Genomic DNA, 18,346 nt, shown 5'->3' on the forward strand with positions numbered 1-18,346 from the left:
CTTTTCTTTAAAGTTAAAGAAAATTCCATCCGCATCTCGAACTTTCGTCCTAAATCCTGAAAGGCTGATCCGAGGACTTCAGCGCAATTACATCATCACAAAAACAAACTCACAAGGTTGATTTAACGAGAATATATTGATTAAACATTCATAACCTCATAGCCGTCCTGCTTGACATTATCTATTTCCTAAGCGGTACACCCAAATTTCCAATCGTCTAATGACAGACTCCCATAGAAACAAATTGTAAGAGACGGAATTAATGTAAATACTCTCCTAGTGATCCTAGATGCGGATGTCACTTAAAGCGAGTTTCCCCTCTCTAGTTTTTGATATCTTTGCGAATTTTCAGCATGTGGGTGACGGTGTTGCAAATGAAATGTATCCATACTTAGAGTTGAGGGGTGAGTAGCGTCGTGGGACTTATGTGTGAGAGTGTGAATCAAGAATCTTGAAGATGTTAATGGATGGATGAATGTATCGCAGATAGATATCCGGTATCTTATCTTCTTCTTCTTCTTCTTCTTCTTCTTCTTCTTCTTCTTCTTCTTCTTCTTCTCCAAATATGTTTTTTTCTTGAATTTTGATTCTTCTCTCGAAAAGACAACGGGAAATTCCGTATCACTTAAATATGCTCTGTTCATCTCCGGTACTCAAGGTCTCTAGGTGTATACCGCGGTGTAGATCCCAATCCGCTCCGCAGCGCTTTATTTCCCAATGGTGGTTCCGAGCGACCTCGCTGGCCATATCCACCATGAACATATTCATGAGTGGCATTGTTCCTATCGCTGTTATGAACTCTCGGGTCTTTGTCAATGCTACCATATCCACCATGACCATATTCATGAGAAGTATTCCTATCATTGTTATAAACTCTCGATTCTCTATCACTACTTCCATATCCGCCATGACTGGATCCGCTTTGTGATAGTCGATTTGGATATTCTGTTCGTCCAGGATTGCTGCCGCTGCTTCTCGAACGATTCCGAGCAGTACCCAGACCAGCAGGAACGGGTGCTCGATTACCGTTAGATTTGTGAATTTCTTTCATTGCATCGATTTCCTGCTGTGAGATTTTCTTGACTTGCTCGACGTGTTCCCCACGAGGTGAGAAACAGCAGCACATTCTGTTGGATTTTGGGGAGATTGAAATAAAACGGAGAGTTCAAGAGGCTGAGATAAAAGGAAAAGTACTGATAAGCTTTGAAAAGAGTGACTAGAAAGTTAACAACAAACACGGAACAGACGTCTATTTCTCGAGAGAAAAAAAGAAGGCGGAAGAATCAAGAAATACTCCTCATCTATATACACAAGCCAATATATAAAGGATCACGAATAGGTTGTTTGACTTAAACACCGTACCACCACCCGTCTCACGGCATCTCCAGCGTCCATCTTTCAAACCCAATCTCTTCTCATCGCCGCTAGCAAACCCCATAACCAACTTCTCCAAGTAAGTACCTCTATCCAATCCCAGGAGCAAGTATCCGAAACCCAAGGACCCCGTTCGCGGCTATTTCTTAGCGCTCCAGGATGGCTGAGCGGTCGAGGTCGATGGACTTTTGTTTGTTTCAAAATGTGAAAATGAAAATAAAAGTTTACGTCGCGGTCGGTTGCGAGAAATCGGCCGCTACGGTAAGGTACTCGTGGTAGTATAAAAAGATGGACTTCTGAATTTTGATGTACCGGAATTGAAGATGTAGAGTGAATGGTTAAGTTTTATAATGCGAAGAGATTCATGTGATACCAAAGTAGAGGTGAATTGGTATGAAACTAATCCATGAAACCACATGCAAAATTTCAGAAGTATAGATATCATAGCCGCCGACCCAGCAATCGGGTTACCAAACCATCGGGTCAGATCCTATGGAGATCCTTCAGGAAGCGAAAATCTTGGGGTATCTCGTCATTGCCGGATGCGATTCTACTCGTAGATTGCTGTATGATCATTGATTAAAATGTTGGGATTTCAAGTCCCGGGCGGGTGTTCAAAATGCTGAGAGGATGATGTCATGTATCATCTTGGGAGAGAAATTCATTGGGGTGATCCGGTAAATAGGAAATGCTTAAATGTCTTCATACTGTATCCCAAGATGTAATAGGGACAGCTCCGCCTCAAGAATCGAGCGCTAAATAACACAATTCAAATTCTTAATGAATGATATCCAGCTCCGAGCTAGGTAGTAGCGCACTACGTTTTCACTTCCTCTTAACAGAACCGCTGCTCTACATCTAAAAACTCTAATAATTAGAAATTCAGTCTTCTGGTTTGGATGTCTTGATTGCTATGTGTTAGATTTGCCGGGGGGGGGGGGGGGGGGGGGGGCAAGATTTTGAATTTTAGCGAGCCTGATTCGTAGTTGTGAGCAGGAGATAGACAAGCGGAAGAAGAGGACATCATTTATTAGGTTCACTACTATTGCCTAAAAATGAAGTGCTCAGTCTCCAGGTGACCGCAGCATGAACTTAGATTAGCTGTTCGTTGGCATAGATAGTAAGATGGATAACAAATTGCAGAATTACTAATTCCCCTTTCGAATCTGAATGCCTGGTGCTAGTGCCACTCAATCTGCTCTATCAATTTCCAACAAAGATGTTACCTGCAATGTAGGATATTCATTGAGTCTTTCGTGCAGAATTCATTGAATACTGTGTGGATGAAAGAATAGATCTATACTGACCCGAGTCACTTGACATCACAAATGAGTAATTGTAAATATTTTTCTGCGCCAAAGCACTATGGAATTTCAAGTGATGGGTCAATTTCTCGCTCCTGGTAGCTTCTCGAAACATGAATCTGGAATTGGTATAGACGTGCCTATACAGTGAGGAATTTAAGATCAAACAATGACGGTGTACGAAGCCCCATTCTTATGTTGTCTCAACAGAACTATCTTCTCTGTACCTACTTTTCGCGTCGTGGTTTGACCCATGGCTCCTAGGTATTATCATAATCCAATAAATTGATCATCTCTCATCACTCAGCTAGAGTATCAATGAAACTCCATGAATGCAGCTGCCACGCTCATCTAATAATCTCTCTTCCACCACTTGGAGCACCTCCCTCTCTCTTTCCACCAGAGCCAGCCAACCAAGCTGCCGCATCGAAATTTTGTAATGGATTGGCGCCATTGGCACCGCCTGTAAGTCCACCACCACTCTTCTGGCGCTCCTCAAACTCCGCTTTGAGCTCTGGATCCACTGTAAAAGATGTACTGTTAGCATAGAAAACAAAGAATAGATTATATGATGTGACTGTGAAGCCTCGAATCTGACTCCCAGAAATTCAAAAAGAATATACGTACTATTGTCCATAAGATAGGGCATTCCAAACACAATAAGCATACTAAATCCAGCAATTAAGATCATAGGATTCTTCAATAAACTCAATGGCGAGAATCCCACTCGTTCAAGATAATAGTTTTTCTCGACAAGTGCCTTAACTTCCGCTGTATATTTATCATCTCCAAGTTTAGAAACCGGGATAATTTCTCCCTTGTTGCTCCATTCGTTGGCGCGGAAAGTGGTAAATGCTTCGATGGGAATGAGATTTGACTCGGAGGATGCAGGATGGATATCGACGCGGAGAGGAATGAAAGCGTGGGTTGGAGAGGAAACGGTGAGGAGGTAAGAGCCGCTGGTAAGATTGCGGAAAGAGAAGGAATTGGATGGTGTGAGCTGCGCGGTGTGCGTGTGAGAAAGGGTACTGAGGATCGCGTGGGTGGAGGGGGGGAGAGTTGATGGGTTTAGTTGGGGAGTCGTTGGGATTGTGAAGATGAGTTGAGTTGCGAGGGTGGAGGGGAGGAGAGAGAGCAGCGAAAAGACGCCGGTGGTTGAGAAACGCATTTTCAAGGTGCTTTTGGGAAGGGTGTCTTTTTTGGAGTCGGGAGCTACTTGAAGGTCTAGTCGGTGATGTAAGGTAAGGTCAAACGTATCTTGAGCCGGAAAAACGAATGGTCCGAGCTTATGTAACCTTGGGATTAAAACAAACAGATTTCTAAACTCATTATACACCTATTACATTCATTGTTCACTTGCAACATGACCGTTTACTATCTTTGCACTGATAATATATCAGAATATATATATATATATATATCGGATTATATATCCAAACACTTATTACCAAGGTCCTCAGGATATATCGTGTAGGCATCTTGTAGTAACTCTCAACTCGAGTATAGCTCCTACTTAGCAAGCGCAAAGTCAGAAAGACAGCAGATTGATATGCCAGGCAATCTACAGTACACCGGCTCTTCTTTCTACTAGATACTTGGTTGTATGGCTCCTGAAATTCGAAGCATTTTGCACAGGGATGAAGGTTATCATAAAAAGAAATGGAAGTTGATTTTTGACCTTTTTTATCACATAACTTCTTTTGCAAGTGCAAAGTACAACAATAACACTATATCTGACAAATATCTTTTGCTTTGATCATTGATCATTGACCTGTACCGCTTTTCAAGGGCCATCATCTCAATCACAGTAGAGGCTGTCCCTCAATCATAATTGAGAAGACAAATCTCAACTCTACAAATTGAATCTCATGTTTCTAGGATCAAAGATTTCAAGCGAATTTAGTATTCCAGCAAAATGTAGGTGGTCAGATAGTATGCTACAGTACATGCACTTCGTCACGTCAAGATTCACTTAAGATTAGAGAGAAAAGAAAGATCCATAAACAGAGTATTGGCGGTGAGCAAAGCTTCTTCCTGTCAACCAACATGTCGTCGTTCAATTGTAACCTTGCGAAACAGGTTGTCAGAGCGAAGGACATGTAATATCAAGTAGGTCCATTATACCACGTTCCGACAAATGATTGCTTCAAACGCCTCTAGGAAATACTACTGTGGTGATCAGAAACCAAGATTGGTGCCGGCGTGTTATTCGTCAATGATGATTTGTTTAGCCAGCATAACACCATGATGTATTCGTCTTTGGGATTTTACAATGCAATCTCTACACTCACTGATATCTATCAACACATGCGACATTATGATAATAACTATACCGACTTGAACTATTCACAGTGCCTATCTATACTTTCCCCATTACATTGCGAAGTTGCAACTCAACGGCGATTCTAGACAACTGTGAAATTATATACTCGCAAATTAACGAGTCTCTAAACTACTATCAGAATACTTTTTCAAAACAATACCGTAGGAGAAAATCGAAATCCAACCCAGCAGCCACAATAGCTCATGAATTTGGCTAGCGGCGTATCTCCTTTACTTACCGGCCCATTTTCAGTGACCATAAAGTAAACTGAGTTTCCTGGGGTAAGCGAGTGGGGAATAGGACATAATTCGTAAATGTAGTTTGTTGTCTCGTAGAGTATGATATATTTCGTTTATTTGTAAGATTGAATTTTTGAAGCATTGGCTTTGTATAATGCAACCGTGTATTACGAATGCTCACTATACACATTACACAATAACAGTATTTTATAAAACACAACATTTCTACAACACACAACCTTTTCTTTGCTGGACGTCCAGTATGATTTTCCAAGTTCGTAAGAAAAATTTACATCCCATGACTTCTCTTGCAAACAAATATCAGGAACTAAATCAACATATCTCAACTCATCTCGTCTCATCTCATCCCATCTCATCTCCTCCAACGATCACATCCCAACCCAACCATACACGGATACAAACCATACCTTCCTCTCTATCAACCAGAAAGAACAGGAACAAACTTCTACAAAAACCCAAAGCATCTACACATACACAATACATCGTCCCTAATAATTCTAATGCCTAACCAGCAAACCAACAAACCCAAGCAAGCATAACAGCACATACATATAATATAATATATAAATCTTAGCGAACCCCTCACTTTCTCCACCACAAGACGACATAAATCGGCGGCGGCATTCTTGGGGTTTAATCACTATTTCTGCTGCCGCTACTGCTACTGCTATAGCCAAACCCATGATTTGTCACTACCCATCAATAAACCCATCTCTCGATTAAAATTTTACAGTTCCTACGAGATGATATGTATTTGTATTTCGACACTACCCATTCATCATTCATCACTCATCACGAGCCACTCTCAAGTCCAAGTCCAAGTCCAAGTCCAAGATGAAGATTTCACCTAGGAATAAACATTCTTCCCTATTCTAATAGCCAAAAAAGACACATCATCATATATATACATACATATATACAACCGATTCATCCAATAGAAATAAAACACCCTCCAAGAATAGCAATCCACATAAAGTCACCCGCACGAACCAGGCCTCCTCTATCATTCATTAGGTACTCACCACCCATAAAGACAATCCCTCTCCTCTTCTCCCCTCCGCTCTCCGCTTCGCTCAAATAAATAAATTAAGAAATACATTCCCGCCTCTCTACCCCCAAAATCCAATTCCAATTCCCCAAAAGACACCCACTCACCCACCTAATCCCCAACCCCCAACCTACCCCCACACCACGCAAAACCAACAAGCTCTTACAGCTTACACTCTCAACAACTCAAACAAACCCCATAACAAGTAACAACATCCCCCTTTCACCACCCCTTCCCTTCCAAAAAAAATCCAAAACAAAGCAAAAAGTACATACAACAGTGGGGATTCGCTGGTGGTCACCCACCCAACTACTAATCCACCGATCTGAAGCTTGTGTATGGCAGAGCGGACGGGATGCCCAATTCTCTTCAGTCTATGGTCGTATGTGACAGATATGAGGAAACTTGATGTTATATTCAAGAGAGGGATGAGATGCTAAAGTCACAAACGGGCAGCGTGGTGTGGGTTGAGAGTTGGAAGTTTCCATGCGAGGTGGTGAGGTTGTGGCAAAAGTTGACCATTTGAGTGATTTGTTGATAACATCTATCTTGAACAATTAGTATATTCAGTCCAATGTACCTAGCGAATTGAAGATTCCAAGTTTGATTGATATATAGAAAACACTAGACATCCAAAAAGAAAGTTCACACATGTAAAAACCATATATATATTTCACCCGAAAGAAAAAAAAAGGTCCTTGTTTGAGAGAATTTCATTTTTCGCCTAACAAAGCTGTGCAATTAATGACAATTAAATCATAAAGTCATAAAAGTGAATTGATTCAGAGTCGAGATAATACACAGACGAAACGGAATACTCCAATCCGAACGTCATTTCCTTCCCATGCCATAACCCCATTCCGTTATTCCTTCCCAGCGATCGTACCCAATATTAAAGCGTAATACATTTACTCGAATGGGTTGGTGTGGGTTCCCCACCAGGTGAGGAAGAGAGAGAGACCGACGGTCTCGAAGACGCGGGCGAGAGCTCCAACGGCAACAGTGTCGAGTGGTCGCTTCTCAGTGGTGATTTGTGCAATGAACTAATGAGGTTGTTAGTAGATTGTTTACCATGTGTAATGTTCTAAATGGATAACGTACAGATGGGGCAGATGAAGCCATGAAGATCAAAGATCCCAAGTATGCAGCACCCTTGTATGAGAGAGTACCGGTGGCATTGATCAAAGCACCAACACCATATGATTGGACGGCGCTACCAACGAGGGAGGTTCCCCATGCAGCAGCGGCGGAAGCAGCTTCCTTTGACTTGATGAATTCCTCCTTGGAGTTGGCAGCTTGAGCTCTGTGGTAGGTTTCGCCGAAGACTGGGCCGAGAATGGCAAGGGATGCAGCGTGGTTGAAGACGGTACCGAGGGCAATAGCCGATGGCTTAACTGGTGGGAGGTCTATAAGGAGTGAGTGTTAGTAAAAGCTAATTGGTGGGGTAGAGGGGAATTGAAAGGGAGACGGAAGCTAGATGAGAGAAGCTGGTGATGGTTTGATGATGCAGTGTGAGGATATTCTGGTGGCATTTCAACTTGGAAAGTGTAAATAGACAAATCCCAAGCTCGACGTGCCAATTCCAGAGCTCTCTCACAATGCTTTCGTATCACCAGTGCCATCCCAAGCCATCTCCCATCGAAAGAATCCCGAGCATGAATACGTACAGTGAAGAGACATGGTGTGATTGTAAAGTGGTGGTTGATTGAAAAGATTAATTAGAGGTTCTTGTGGATTGAGAGTTGATGAGTAGATGATTAGAGTAGAAGATGGAGCGAAGGGAGGGACAAAGAATAGATTTATGTAGCGGGGTGAATGGAAGCTAAAGCCATTACGGATAAAGTTGGGAAGGCACGTCATGGAAAGAGTTCCAAGGCAGGTCAAGACCGGGTTTGTGAGAGGTTGGCATGGTTGTGGAGTAGCAAACAGGTGGAAAATATGAGAATGATCGGGAAATCACTTTTTCTGGGTTCACAAATGCATGGGATTTCGAGGTGGAGCTCTCTAACAAATTGCGGATAATCTACACAGAATCTAGATCGGCCGTGGAGGGGATGCGATATGATGTGAATACTCGCGAGAGTGAGTACACACACCAGCAGCTGATGCAGAGCACACAGCACAGTACATACTTGTTCCATGCGATGAGTATCTCTTGCTTTACTTGTTCGAGACGAAGGTACGAAGCAGGTAGAAAGTATGCGTCCAAGAGAAGTTTGCGTCCAATGGAAGTGTGCATCAGGGAGAAGCATATGTCCAGCAGAAGCATATATCCAATAGAAGGAAGCATGTAACTGAGACGGTCCAATACAAGTATACATCTCGTAACCCAAATAGCTCTCGATTGATCGAGCGTATTTCCTCAGCTAAACAAATAACTCACATCTTGGACGCCACCAATGAAAACACAAAATCTCGTCCCGGCCCATACACTACCACTAGACGACGTATAATCCATACCTGTTCTGTTCCTGTTCCTGTTCCATGTGCGATGTGCGATGTACGATGTACCTTACCTGTTCTAGATCGGATTCTCCAAGCTCGCCCTCGTTCAGTTCCACTCTTCACTCCACTTTCCAGCTTTGCTTGCGTTTCCCACCACGAGCTCTGAGCTAATTTCCCCACAACTTTTGCATTGACAACCAGATTTATCCTGGAGTGACATCATACACGGACCTGATTCTCCAACTCTATCATTGTGGCGTTCTGGATCACGATGGGAGTCGAAAGTCACAAGTTTCTGCACTGACCATGTGGCTGGTTGCCGCCGCTTTATTAGGTGCCGCTCGACGGTCATAAAACGGCGTCACTCCAGTGTCAGCCTCAGGCACTGATAATGTCGCCCCGCTGCCGGCCTCGAGCCACCCACGGATTACGTACAGAATGTCACCAGCGTGTGTACCCACGCGTCTAATAATATAACAATAAGCTACGAAGTGTGTAATCCGTGGTAATCCTTCATCCCAACTCCTCTTAAAGACTCTGAAACACCAAGCTTGCTCCCTAGGTAGACCAATCAAATTATATTCCATATGAAACCAGTAAGCTTGTTCTCTACTTGACACAATTCATGCTTTTGACACGTGATGCTCATTACAATTTGGCTGGTACTTTTTTTGCATCAAAACTTAATCTTCATTCAAAGCATCAAAGCCCCTTTTTTCTTATTGTCGTCGATACTGTCCTTGGTTCGAAGATTTCGTATCATGGTATTTTGGCGTCTCTTCTGACTTCATCAGTTGGTTTTTGGATGGGTGTGAATTTCGAAGCCGGCGTTAGTGAAGGTGCAAGACATGGAGGACCAGGAGTCTTTACTGGGCCATAGGACGAATGAAAGGTCGGGTGCAAGTAGTATTGCTAATGCATACCAATATGCCTATCGACGAACGGGCTGTTGGAGACCACCATTGATTGTGTAAGTTGGATTTGGGTCTCTTTATTTAAGTACAATTGTGTACCCAAATACTTCTTTGCTACTATTTTCTCTTGCTTGTGTTGATTTGCATCTCATTTCACGGAGAATTATTAAACCCATCAGCTAACAATCAAAACTCTAGACCTTGCTTATTTTTAGCTGCACTTTTTCTGACTCCATTCTACACGATGAATAACAAAGTACAGCCAAAGACTAGACATATGGAGTTTAGAAATGTAGTAGGATATTTTCTACAAGACGATCAGAATACAAATTCAGAAACCTTCAATTACACTGTAAGAGAATTTGCAATTCTGGTGTTGGGTATCACACTAACATAACTATCTACTTAGGCGTCGAACTTTGGGTTAAAGGATCGTGTGTATGATACCGATGCAGAATTTGACCCAGAGAGACAGAAGACCCAATGGGAAAGATTTGAGAATCACGTTGTGAAACTCAACAATCAAACTCCTAAGAATGTTCAGTATAAAGTTCTTTACTGTATGTATTCGAGATCGCTACTGCCATCACATGATATGCAACTGACATCTTGAAGTGGGGCGACACGGGGAAGGTTATCATAATATCAAAGAGACTGAGGTTGGAAAAGAAGCATGGGATGTATGTTTTATCTGACCCTCGGTATGCGATCCCTACTAACCTCTACAGTGCTACTATTCTCACTTGGATGGAGACAAAAATTCAACCTGGGCCGATGCTCAGCTTGCTCCCACTGGTGTTGCCCAAGCTCTGGTGGCCAACGATTTCTGGGAGAGACTAATCACTACACAAAAAGCATCTCCACCACAATCCTATTACGTCTCACCCCTAACACGTTGTCTCGAAACATGTTCCCTTACATTCAGCAATCTACCACTTCCACCCACCTCCCCTCCATTCACTCCCATCATCAAAGAACTCCTCCGTGAAGGTATCTCCTCTCATACTTGCGATCGACGCCGCTCGAAAACTTACATCCACGCTCTCGCCCCTACTTGGAAATTTGAATCCGAATTCCCAGAAGAAGATCCTTATTGGCGCGCCAATTACTCAGAAACTCGTGGGGCAGAGAACGCAAGATTCAAAGCGCTCCTGGATGATTTATTCATGAATGATAATAGTACATTCATCTCACTTAGTTCCCACTCCGGAGCGATCAACACCATCTTACGAGTTATCGGCCATAGAACTTTCTCCTTGAAGACAGGGGCTGTAATCCCAGTCTTGATCAAAGCACAGAGTGTGTTGAGAGAAGATCCAACCCCAATTTACAAAGGCCCGGAATTCGCCAAAGACCCAAAAATATGTTCAACCCCTCCAGTTGCATCTGATACCCCAAAGCCAGTAAATGATATCGGCCTTCAAAAACCTGAGGACGCTGTTCCTCCCCCGCCACAACCCCCAGCTCCGGAGCCAGCTACCCCCGCCGAGCCAAACCCACCCACAGATCCATTACCACCCGCAAATCCAAATCCCCCAACCGAACCGCTCCCTCCTGCTGAGCCAAACCCCCCTACCAACCCAACACCACCCATAGATCCCGCAAATCCAGCAACAGTGGAAACGAATCCTCCTCCCGTCGAAGAAACACCTCCTCAAGATGTCGAGGTAAACCCTCCAGTCGGCGCAGCTCCACCCACAGATATAGCTGTGAACCCACCTACCGACTCAACCCCACCCCCACCAAACAACCCTCCATCCAATCCCCCCATCGAAGCAAATCCTCCCATCAACGCAGCTCCCCCACCAAACGAACCCCTCGAGGCCGCCAAACCCGAACCCATACAACCCGTTGACCCAGCGCCGCCTATTCCTGGGGAACTTGGCACTGGCGATGGGGTATCTTTGTAGTTTTAGTTTCTCATCATTCTGTTAAATGAATGCTTAGTTTTTCAACCCGACAGAAATCTTCATTTTTCGTCATGATATGGTGTGATGATAGTGTACTATGGTACCTAGTCCTGCAATTTTACAGGAATGTGGACATTGGCGCTTCGGCGTTTTGCATTATGTGGTGGAATGGGTAAGAAATGTATATATAGAATATAGAATACAGATTCGTAAAGCATCTTCGTGATATTATTCTTCGATGAATCGATGTAGCCACATGAGAAATTTAGCAAGAGCATACTAAAGCTGAAGGAGCAAGCGATTCTGTCTACTCATCAGCCTTTCACGAACCAGTTTCATATACATTTCAAAGAAACGACAAGATGCAAGATATCGAGTGTTTTTGATTCTCAATCTAGATGATCTATATTTAGACTTTATAAGTAATCTTACTTGAGAGAAGATTCCTCTCTCCCACTCGGGCTTCCATGATGTACTCGGTATGCAAACTACATTCGTGTTTTCACAAGAGCAGCATCTTTCCCTAGATACGACATGTCTGTCGTCATACCATCTCCAAAGCCACGACCAACAAACCAACACGATGAAAATGACTTTTAGACTCCAGGAATATATGCAATCCTCCTACAGCATGTCCTACACATCACATCACATCATATCATATCATATCATATCCATTCCATAACCCTCGTTCATCCTTGCTCTCGAAACGAGAAAGCGCCACAGATAAGGTAGTCCATGCATCACTTCTCCTCCCTAATAGGCAACGCCTCGTTCTTCTCCACCAGCTCGCCCACCCCCAATCCCCTCCCTACCTTGACCTTCCTCTTCTTTTCGCCCGCCTCTGCATCCTTCCCCTCCTCAATCGCCTTCACATCCTTTGCGCTTCCTGCGCTCCCGACCGCCTCGCCCTCGTCCCCCTCCTCCTCATCCAATATCTGCTCCCGGATATACGACAGATCCAAATTCATCGAATAGGCATCTTCGCCATCGGCATAGTACTTTGCCTCGATTTTTTCCGTCTGGAAACCGAGAGTGTCGCGGTAGAGACGCAGCGCGGCTTGGTTGGAGACGCGGACGTGCAGGGAGACGTATTGTGCGGAGAAGGTTTCGACCATGGCTTTTTCTGTTGTTTTTGGGGGAGGTGGTTAGCTTTTGGGTTTGTACGGTTGCGGATGGTGTGGTTTTGCTCGCTGTCCTGAGCCTGGTTTCCCGGGGGTAGAGAATGGAATGGGAATGGGAATGGGGTGAGCAGGACAAGGAGAGAACGTACGACTCTGTCTCATGAGTTTTTCAGCAATTCCAAGACGTCGATGGGTGCGCATAACACTCAGACTGGTAATGTGACCGTGTTGAACGCCATCGGCAGGATCTTCTTCCATTTTCGCAAGGACATAGCCGACGATGCGGGGGTAGTCGTAGGGGGTTTTCTGGGGACGCGAGACGTCGACTGCGACGAAGGAGAGTTGTGGCCAGGAGAGGGCATGGTAGAGGTAATATTTCATGAAATAGCTAGAGGGGGTTAGTTTTGGAGGGGTAGCGAGAAGAAGGAGGGGGGGGGGGAATGGAGGGAAGGAGGGGAAGAACGAACTTTTCGGGGAGATTGGTGATGTTGGCATGTTGAACATGCGGAATATCCGACGAGCGCAATAGTCTAATATCCATGTTTTTTTATTAATGCGACAAAGATTCTTAGAAATTTACTTTTTCGGTGGATGGCTGTAAGTGATTCAAAGTGGAATAGCTGGTTGGTTGTTTCGAGCTCGGTTTGACAGGTCAACAATTGGTTGTATTGTGTAATGCAAAGCTTCCTCGCAACTCACTTGTCACTGGTGCGCTTAACCGATAAGAACTAAGGAAATGATAAATGGACCCCGGGGATTTCTATGCCGACAATTAGGTATAACCCCACCATAGATAGAATGCTCAAGTGATGTATGGTGGGGGTATGAGGAAGGGGGATAGGTAGGTCAGTGAGGTGAAGTTGGAACTGTTTGTTGCGCATATATAAAGACCGAGTAGACGTTTTCTTTTTGTTGTTGTTTGCTTGCTTCAATTCCTCATTGATTGATCAAGCGATCCAGTAACCAAGAGATAAAAGTGCAATTATCACTTCTAAGACTAAACTGCTCGAGGGATTCATATCACATCACATCAGAAACTACACAATGGCTTCAAATAGACCTTTAGAGGGCAAACTTGCTATCATTACTGGTGCTTCTAGAGGTGAGTTGATTGCTTATTATCACATTTATTCTACAAATCTCTTTCCATGTTCCCCAAGCCTTCTCTCCGCTCTACCCATCCAGTTATACAATCTATAAAAACAACACCCACTGATCAAAACCCCAGGAATCGGAGCTGCAATTGCCGAAAACCTCGCATCAAAGGGCGCCAACCTTGTCTTAAACTACACATCCAATTCCTCCGCTACTCTCACCACTGCGCTCTCCAAGAAGCTTGAAGAAAGCCATAACATCAAAACTTTCATCGTCCAAGCCGATGTATCTGAGAAATCCGGCGCAGACACCATCATCAGCACCACTAAATCCCATTTCTCAGATGCCACCGGAAAATTTCAAATCGATATTCTGGTAAATAATGCAGGTGTGTCTCGAAACACACCCATCCCAGACATCACAATCGATGACTTCAACTGGCAATATAAAATCAACGTGCTTGGTCCTCTTCTTCTCCTACAAGCCGCACTAGACTATCTTCCCCACGATAGATCCGGCCGCATCATTAATCTCGGTTCCGTCTCTAGTTCCGAGGGTTTCTGGGGCCAAACGGTATATGGTGGTACCAAAGCAGCTGTAGATGCCATGACACGAACCTGGGCACGCGAATTGCATGATCGCGTAACCGTAAACTCCATTAATCCAGGTCCTGTGAAGACAGATATGTGGGCAGGTACCACTGCGGGATTCAAGAAGGAGCTGAAACCTTGGATTGAAAGTACTCCGGGAAGCAAAATCAGGCCGGAGTTGGATGACCAGGATTTGGTGGATGATGCGCCAAATGCTGGAGGCAGACCAGCTTATACTTCTGAGATTGCGGGGATCGTGGGCATGTTATGTACGAGTGATAGTCAATGGTGTACTGGACAGGTTGTATGTGCGAATGGTGGAATGGTTTTAAGATAGTGTTGTTGATGTGTAGTTTTGGGAATGAAGTCTTGATTCGTGAATAGTTGATAGTGGATAGATTCTAGGCAGATTCTAATTGGATATCAGTATGACCATGCATATTGAAAAAGTCAATACTGTGTCTTGTTGGACTTAGCAGACATTTTTATCTGCCATGAAAGTGGGAAATCATGAATCGAAACCAATCCGTCATTATTAACCCCTGATTTTCGACAGATGTCATTTGGTATGATCTCGCTAGGTCGAGGGCGATAGACATATCAAGTTCGGATGAATATGTGCGAAGCTTTCTTTATATGTATGGAGAATAACTTTTGGGGCTGAAGATACAAAGATTTCTGAGGAGTTGACGTGGAACGAGAACCTCTCGGATATTCTTTAATGCTAAGGTAACGATGACGTTATAAGATTGCATCGATATCTGGCCCCGTCAATAACGTATAATATTTTGATGAAGTCGTCGCTTGTTTGCGACTGGAACTTTATAGTGAATTCGGTGGTATAGGGAGGATGATAATGATATCTTTTGGGATGGAATCGGTCGGCTTCGAGTCCGGCATGATTCGGGTCAACTCGACGGTTCTCGGGTGGCGATCTGTTTTTAGGATGAAGAATCGGCACACTGGTGCTCGAACTTGTTTAAGATTCGGAGGAATTTCATTCGTCGACACATTCCCAGATTGCCGCTGTTTCCTATCGAAATGTACTTTTCTTTGGCCGTGATATTACAAGAGGGTTCCGATTGTCATTTGTCGATGTGTAGATGAGGTTCACGTCTTACGTGGCACCATAGAATATATGCACATTCTATGGTCCTTCCGAGAGGCACCTCGTTTTTGCGCCTGACACCACAAAAATTTCACTATCTTGTTCGACGCAAATCAGCAGACTAATCTCATCAATTGATGCTTAGTGATCCGTTCTTTATTAGCGAAAGTTGCATGATGAATGGATCAAGGCGGAAGTGGTCAGCAGGTAGAACTCTCCGAGCCCGCTAGTCCAATGTTGATGTACTCGAGCAGTTGTGAAGCGGTGTTTTCCATTTAATCTCTTTGATCTTATGTGATAGACACAGATCAAAAGTGACTTTCATGTGTAGAGCTTTCATCTCTGCTAGTAAAAGGCAAAGGAAGCAAGCCACTAGTAAGAGCCATATTGCTCGAGTATACTTATGGCAGAGATATTGTCTGTAAAGGTCTTAGGTACAAGTTGAAATGCCCACATCAGCACTCTAAGAGCTTATGCGATGCAAGACTTGCTGGCTTTGAGTGACGCGAGGCTATACACAATGTCAGCATTACAAATGTCAATTTCCAAGTGAAATCGTTGCAAAGATGATCGTAAAAGTTATTCAATGGTAGCAATGACCGACTTACTTGGGATGATCCAAATTTCATAATACCATTTTTCACCACGAGGCCCATTATTTGGTGATAGGGCAAGATATGTCCCCGCAGATTTAGCGGCCGCCATCATTCCCAGATGAAGCTTCACGATGGCAAGTTCAAACATAACATCGAATTCTGGCTGACCTGTAATCTTTAGATATCGAAGATTCTGTAATTTGCCTATCAACAATGGGGATCGATGGCAATTATCCACAGCAGCTTGCGAATGATATTTGATAGATAAATAATGAGGATGAATATTGTAGAAATGTTCCTTTGCTGGTGTTTCCACTTGTAACCTTGGAATGATGTACATTGGCCATGGATAGCTTAAGCTTCCCGGAAACGTAGGAGTAAGATGTAAAGTGAGTGAGGTCAACGGAGCATTAGAAGCTATGATCTCTTCGAGGATTGGCTCCAGTAATTTGGTCTCGGAGGATGGTACTGATAGTTCCAGACTCTTCAGAAATCGAACACAGTCATATGTGATGGAGAAAGCAAAACGGCATAGGGAAGGTCGATATAACATAAATCGAGGGTTCATCCGACACAAGAATTCAGCCGCATCATTCAGGAACCAATGGTTCACCCGGAATAAAACTGCTCCTTCATGGACGAAAAAGTCGTGGCATTCTGCTTCAGAGAAAATATCATCTCGACATCTCAAATTCCTGAAGAGATATGAGTAAATCTCATGCCGGAGCTCCGCTGGTAGATTGAAGAATCCATTACATGGCTCTAAGATATGAGCATCTTCCTGGGCAGGACGCCTCCGAACTTCTTTCCAATAGTCAGTTGTGTGGTCACAAATTGACTCTATCTCTATGATGGACCGTACTTTTTAGCTTTGATAGGAGACATTCAATCCTTTCATATACCCCAGGTTTGTGGGTGGCCTTGTGGTGAAGACGCTGTAAAGATTGTGGTACGTGCGGCATGGTCAGTGAAAACTGTAGATCATCACGATAATGACGAATATCTGATCGTATTGGGCGAAGAACGAAAAGGGGGTGAAAGTTTGAAGTCCGGATTCAATAAAGTTGGGTTGGATTTCAGTGTAAGGCATAAGGCATGTTGGTGGCTTGATAGACGTTAGGACACATATCAAAAATGTGCTCGTATTTTTGGCCTTCCACAAACGAACCAAGCAATATCAGCTGTCATCTCCAACTTATTATTGAAAAGCGGAATCCAGGGGAACAAATACGGTACGGAACGTATTGACTTGATTGCAAGAAATTCGGATGAAACGAGGATTCCGGATGGACCATTTGAGCGCAATTTTAACTTCCTGATTGAGGCGACGATCAAAACTTATCCTTGTGGAACGATCAGGGAGGAATCTCAAAGCGCTGATATGTCTTGCCCTGTCTTCTCCGCCCCTTTGCCTTTTCGCCCTGGTCAATACTGGAAAATCATCTCCAGGTCAACGTCAAGCGCTTGTCACAGTGGCACTGGACTGGCACGACTGGGTACACGATTTGGTACCGAGAGAACTCGTAAGCATGAACTCTAACTGAAGAAAATGGTACCTGTCATGTCCGTACGAATGTGGGTATAGCCATGCAAATGGTAACAGACGCCCGACGTATAACGGCAAATCGAATTTCTTGAGGGAAAAAATAATAGGAAAGCAAGGCGGCTGGGAAATGCGGCGTAAACGATGTATCCGCCACAATATATATACATGCTACTCGAACACGAGGACGGGATATAACCAACAGTGTACCAACAAGAAGGTTTGGATTTATTAACCCAAGAGCCCAGTGAATCCACAAGATTGCGATATTAAAGGCTTGACTCCTCCGTTAACATCGCCGATGATAAGGGTTAGGACGGGTCGGTTTTCGTCGCTCTTCAATAGCCGTCGGCAACAGCACGAAGCAAGCAGATAGATGCATGCATAATTGAAACTTGACAAATCATGAAAGAATAGGAATAACGTCTTGTATTGATTATGCCCTAGACGTCAAACGAACGATCTCAATGTGTCAATGTAGCACGAAGAATGGACGTGCAGGTGGATATGTGGAGTTGTGGGTTTGTGGATTTGACGGTGTTGATTCAAGACTCCGCGAAATTGGCCACTTTCTTTCTTTCCCTGAGCAGCACGGTCTAGAACAATCATGAAGCGATATCAGATGAAAGTATACTTAAAGTTTCTAGCACAATTGGCAATTCGTCCGATACTTTCCCAATACGTTCAAAAGCACGAAACATCCCTTTACGTT

The 18,346-nt window shown here is 43.8% G+C and overlaps 7 protein-coding genes across 10 annotated transcripts; 2 read left to right on the forward strand and 5 right to left on the reverse strand.

Moving 5' to 3' along the window:
* Positions 1-566: 566 nt before the first annotated feature.
* On the reverse strand, positions 567-1,158 carry BCIN_04g04050 (hypothetical protein). The gene has a single exon (XM_024692571.1). The coding sequence runs from the start codon at positions 1,124-1,126 to the stop codon at positions 641-643; it is 486 nt and encodes a 161-aa protein (XP_024548350.1). The 5' UTR covers positions 1,127-1,158; the 3' UTR covers positions 567-640.
* A 1,567-nt stretch (positions 1,159-2,725) lies between these two features.
* Positions 2,726-3,907, reverse strand: BCIN_04g04060 (hypothetical protein). The gene is made up of 2 exons (XM_024692572.1): positions 3,306-3,907; positions 2,726-3,201 (listed from the first exon to the last, which is right to left on the reverse strand). The coding sequence occupies exons 1-2, from the start codon at positions 3,844-3,846 to the stop codon at positions 3,026-3,028; spliced, it is 717 nt and encodes a 238-aa protein (XP_024548351.1). The 5' UTR covers positions 3,847-3,907; the 3' UTR covers positions 2,726-3,025.
* Positions 3,908-7,008: 3,101 nt separating this feature from the next.
* On the reverse strand, positions 7,009-8,232 carry Bcccg2. Of its 2 annotated transcripts, none has more exons than XM_024692573.1 (3): positions 7,977-8,232; positions 7,411-7,715; positions 7,009-7,352 (listed from the first exon to the last, which is right to left on the reverse strand). In XM_024692573.1, exons 1-3 carry the CDS (start codon positions 8,167-8,169, stop codon positions 7,218-7,220), a joined length of 633 nt encoding a protein of 210 aa, XP_024548352.1. In that variant the 5' UTR covers positions 8,170-8,232; the 3' UTR covers positions 7,009-7,217. The 2 variants fall into 2 exon arrangements, with proteins under 2 accessions (XP_024548352.1, XP_001557524.1); XM_001557474.2 differs by having other exon boundaries at positions 7,977-8,037.
* Positions 8,233-9,343: 1,111 nt separating this feature from the next.
* On the forward strand, positions 9,344-11,795 carry BCIN_04g04080 (hypothetical protein). 3 transcript variants are annotated; one of them, XM_024692575.1, is made up of 6 exons: positions 9,344-9,350; positions 9,549-9,724; positions 9,867-10,020; positions 10,078-10,228; positions 10,284-10,348; positions 10,397-11,795. In XM_024692575.1, the coding sequence occupies exons 2-6, from the start codon at positions 9,603-9,605 to the stop codon at positions 11,576-11,578; spliced, it is 1,674 nt and encodes a 557-aa protein (XP_024548355.1). In that variant the 5' UTR covers positions 9,344-9,350; positions 9,549-9,602; the 3' UTR covers positions 11,579-11,795. The 3 variants fall into 3 exon arrangements, with proteins under 3 accessions (XP_024548355.1, XP_024548353.1, XP_024548354.1); XM_024692574.1 differs by having other exon boundaries at positions 9,344-9,724; XM_024692576.1 differs by lacking the exon at positions 9,549-9,724.
* A 146-nt stretch (positions 11,796-11,941) lies between these two features.
* On the reverse strand, positions 11,942-13,356 carry Bcard1. Its single transcript, XM_001557476.2, has 3 exons — positions 13,170-13,356; positions 12,852-13,090; positions 11,942-12,704 (listed from the first exon to the last, which is right to left on the reverse strand). The coding sequence occupies exons 1-3, from the start codon at positions 13,241-13,243 to the stop codon at positions 12,322-12,324; spliced, it is 696 nt and encodes a 231-aa protein (XP_001557526.1). The 5' UTR covers positions 13,244-13,356; the 3' UTR covers positions 11,942-12,321.
* A 161-nt stretch (positions 13,357-13,517) lies between these two features.
* Positions 13,518-15,698, forward strand: BCIN_04g04100 (hypothetical protein). The gene is made up of 2 exons (XM_001557477.2): positions 13,518-13,804; positions 13,931-15,698. Exons 1-2 carry the CDS (start codon positions 13,747-13,749, stop codon positions 14,722-14,724), a joined length of 852 nt encoding a protein of 283 aa, XP_001557527.1. The 5' UTR covers positions 13,518-13,746; the 3' UTR covers positions 14,725-15,698.
* Positions 15,699-15,851: 153 nt separating this feature from the next.
* On the reverse strand, positions 15,852-18,241 carry BCIN_04g04110 (hypothetical protein). Its single transcript, XM_024692577.1, has 3 exons — positions 16,954-18,241; positions 16,104-16,895; positions 15,852-16,006 (listed from the first exon to the last, which is right to left on the reverse strand). The coding sequence occupies exons 1-3, from the start codon at positions 17,051-17,053 to the stop codon at positions 15,951-15,953; spliced, it is 948 nt and encodes a 315-aa protein (XP_024548356.1). The 5' UTR covers positions 17,054-18,241; the 3' UTR covers positions 15,852-15,950.
* Between the last annotated feature and the right edge of the window lie 105 nt (positions 18,242-18,346).

The sequence above is a fragment of the Botrytis cinerea genome, chromosome 4, assembly GCF_000143535.2.
Source record: "Botrytis cinerea B05.10 chromosome 4, complete sequence".
In the NCBI taxonomy this organism is placed as follows: domain Eukaryota; kingdom Fungi; phylum Ascomycota; class Leotiomycetes; order Helotiales; family Sclerotiniaceae; genus Botrytis; species Botrytis cinerea.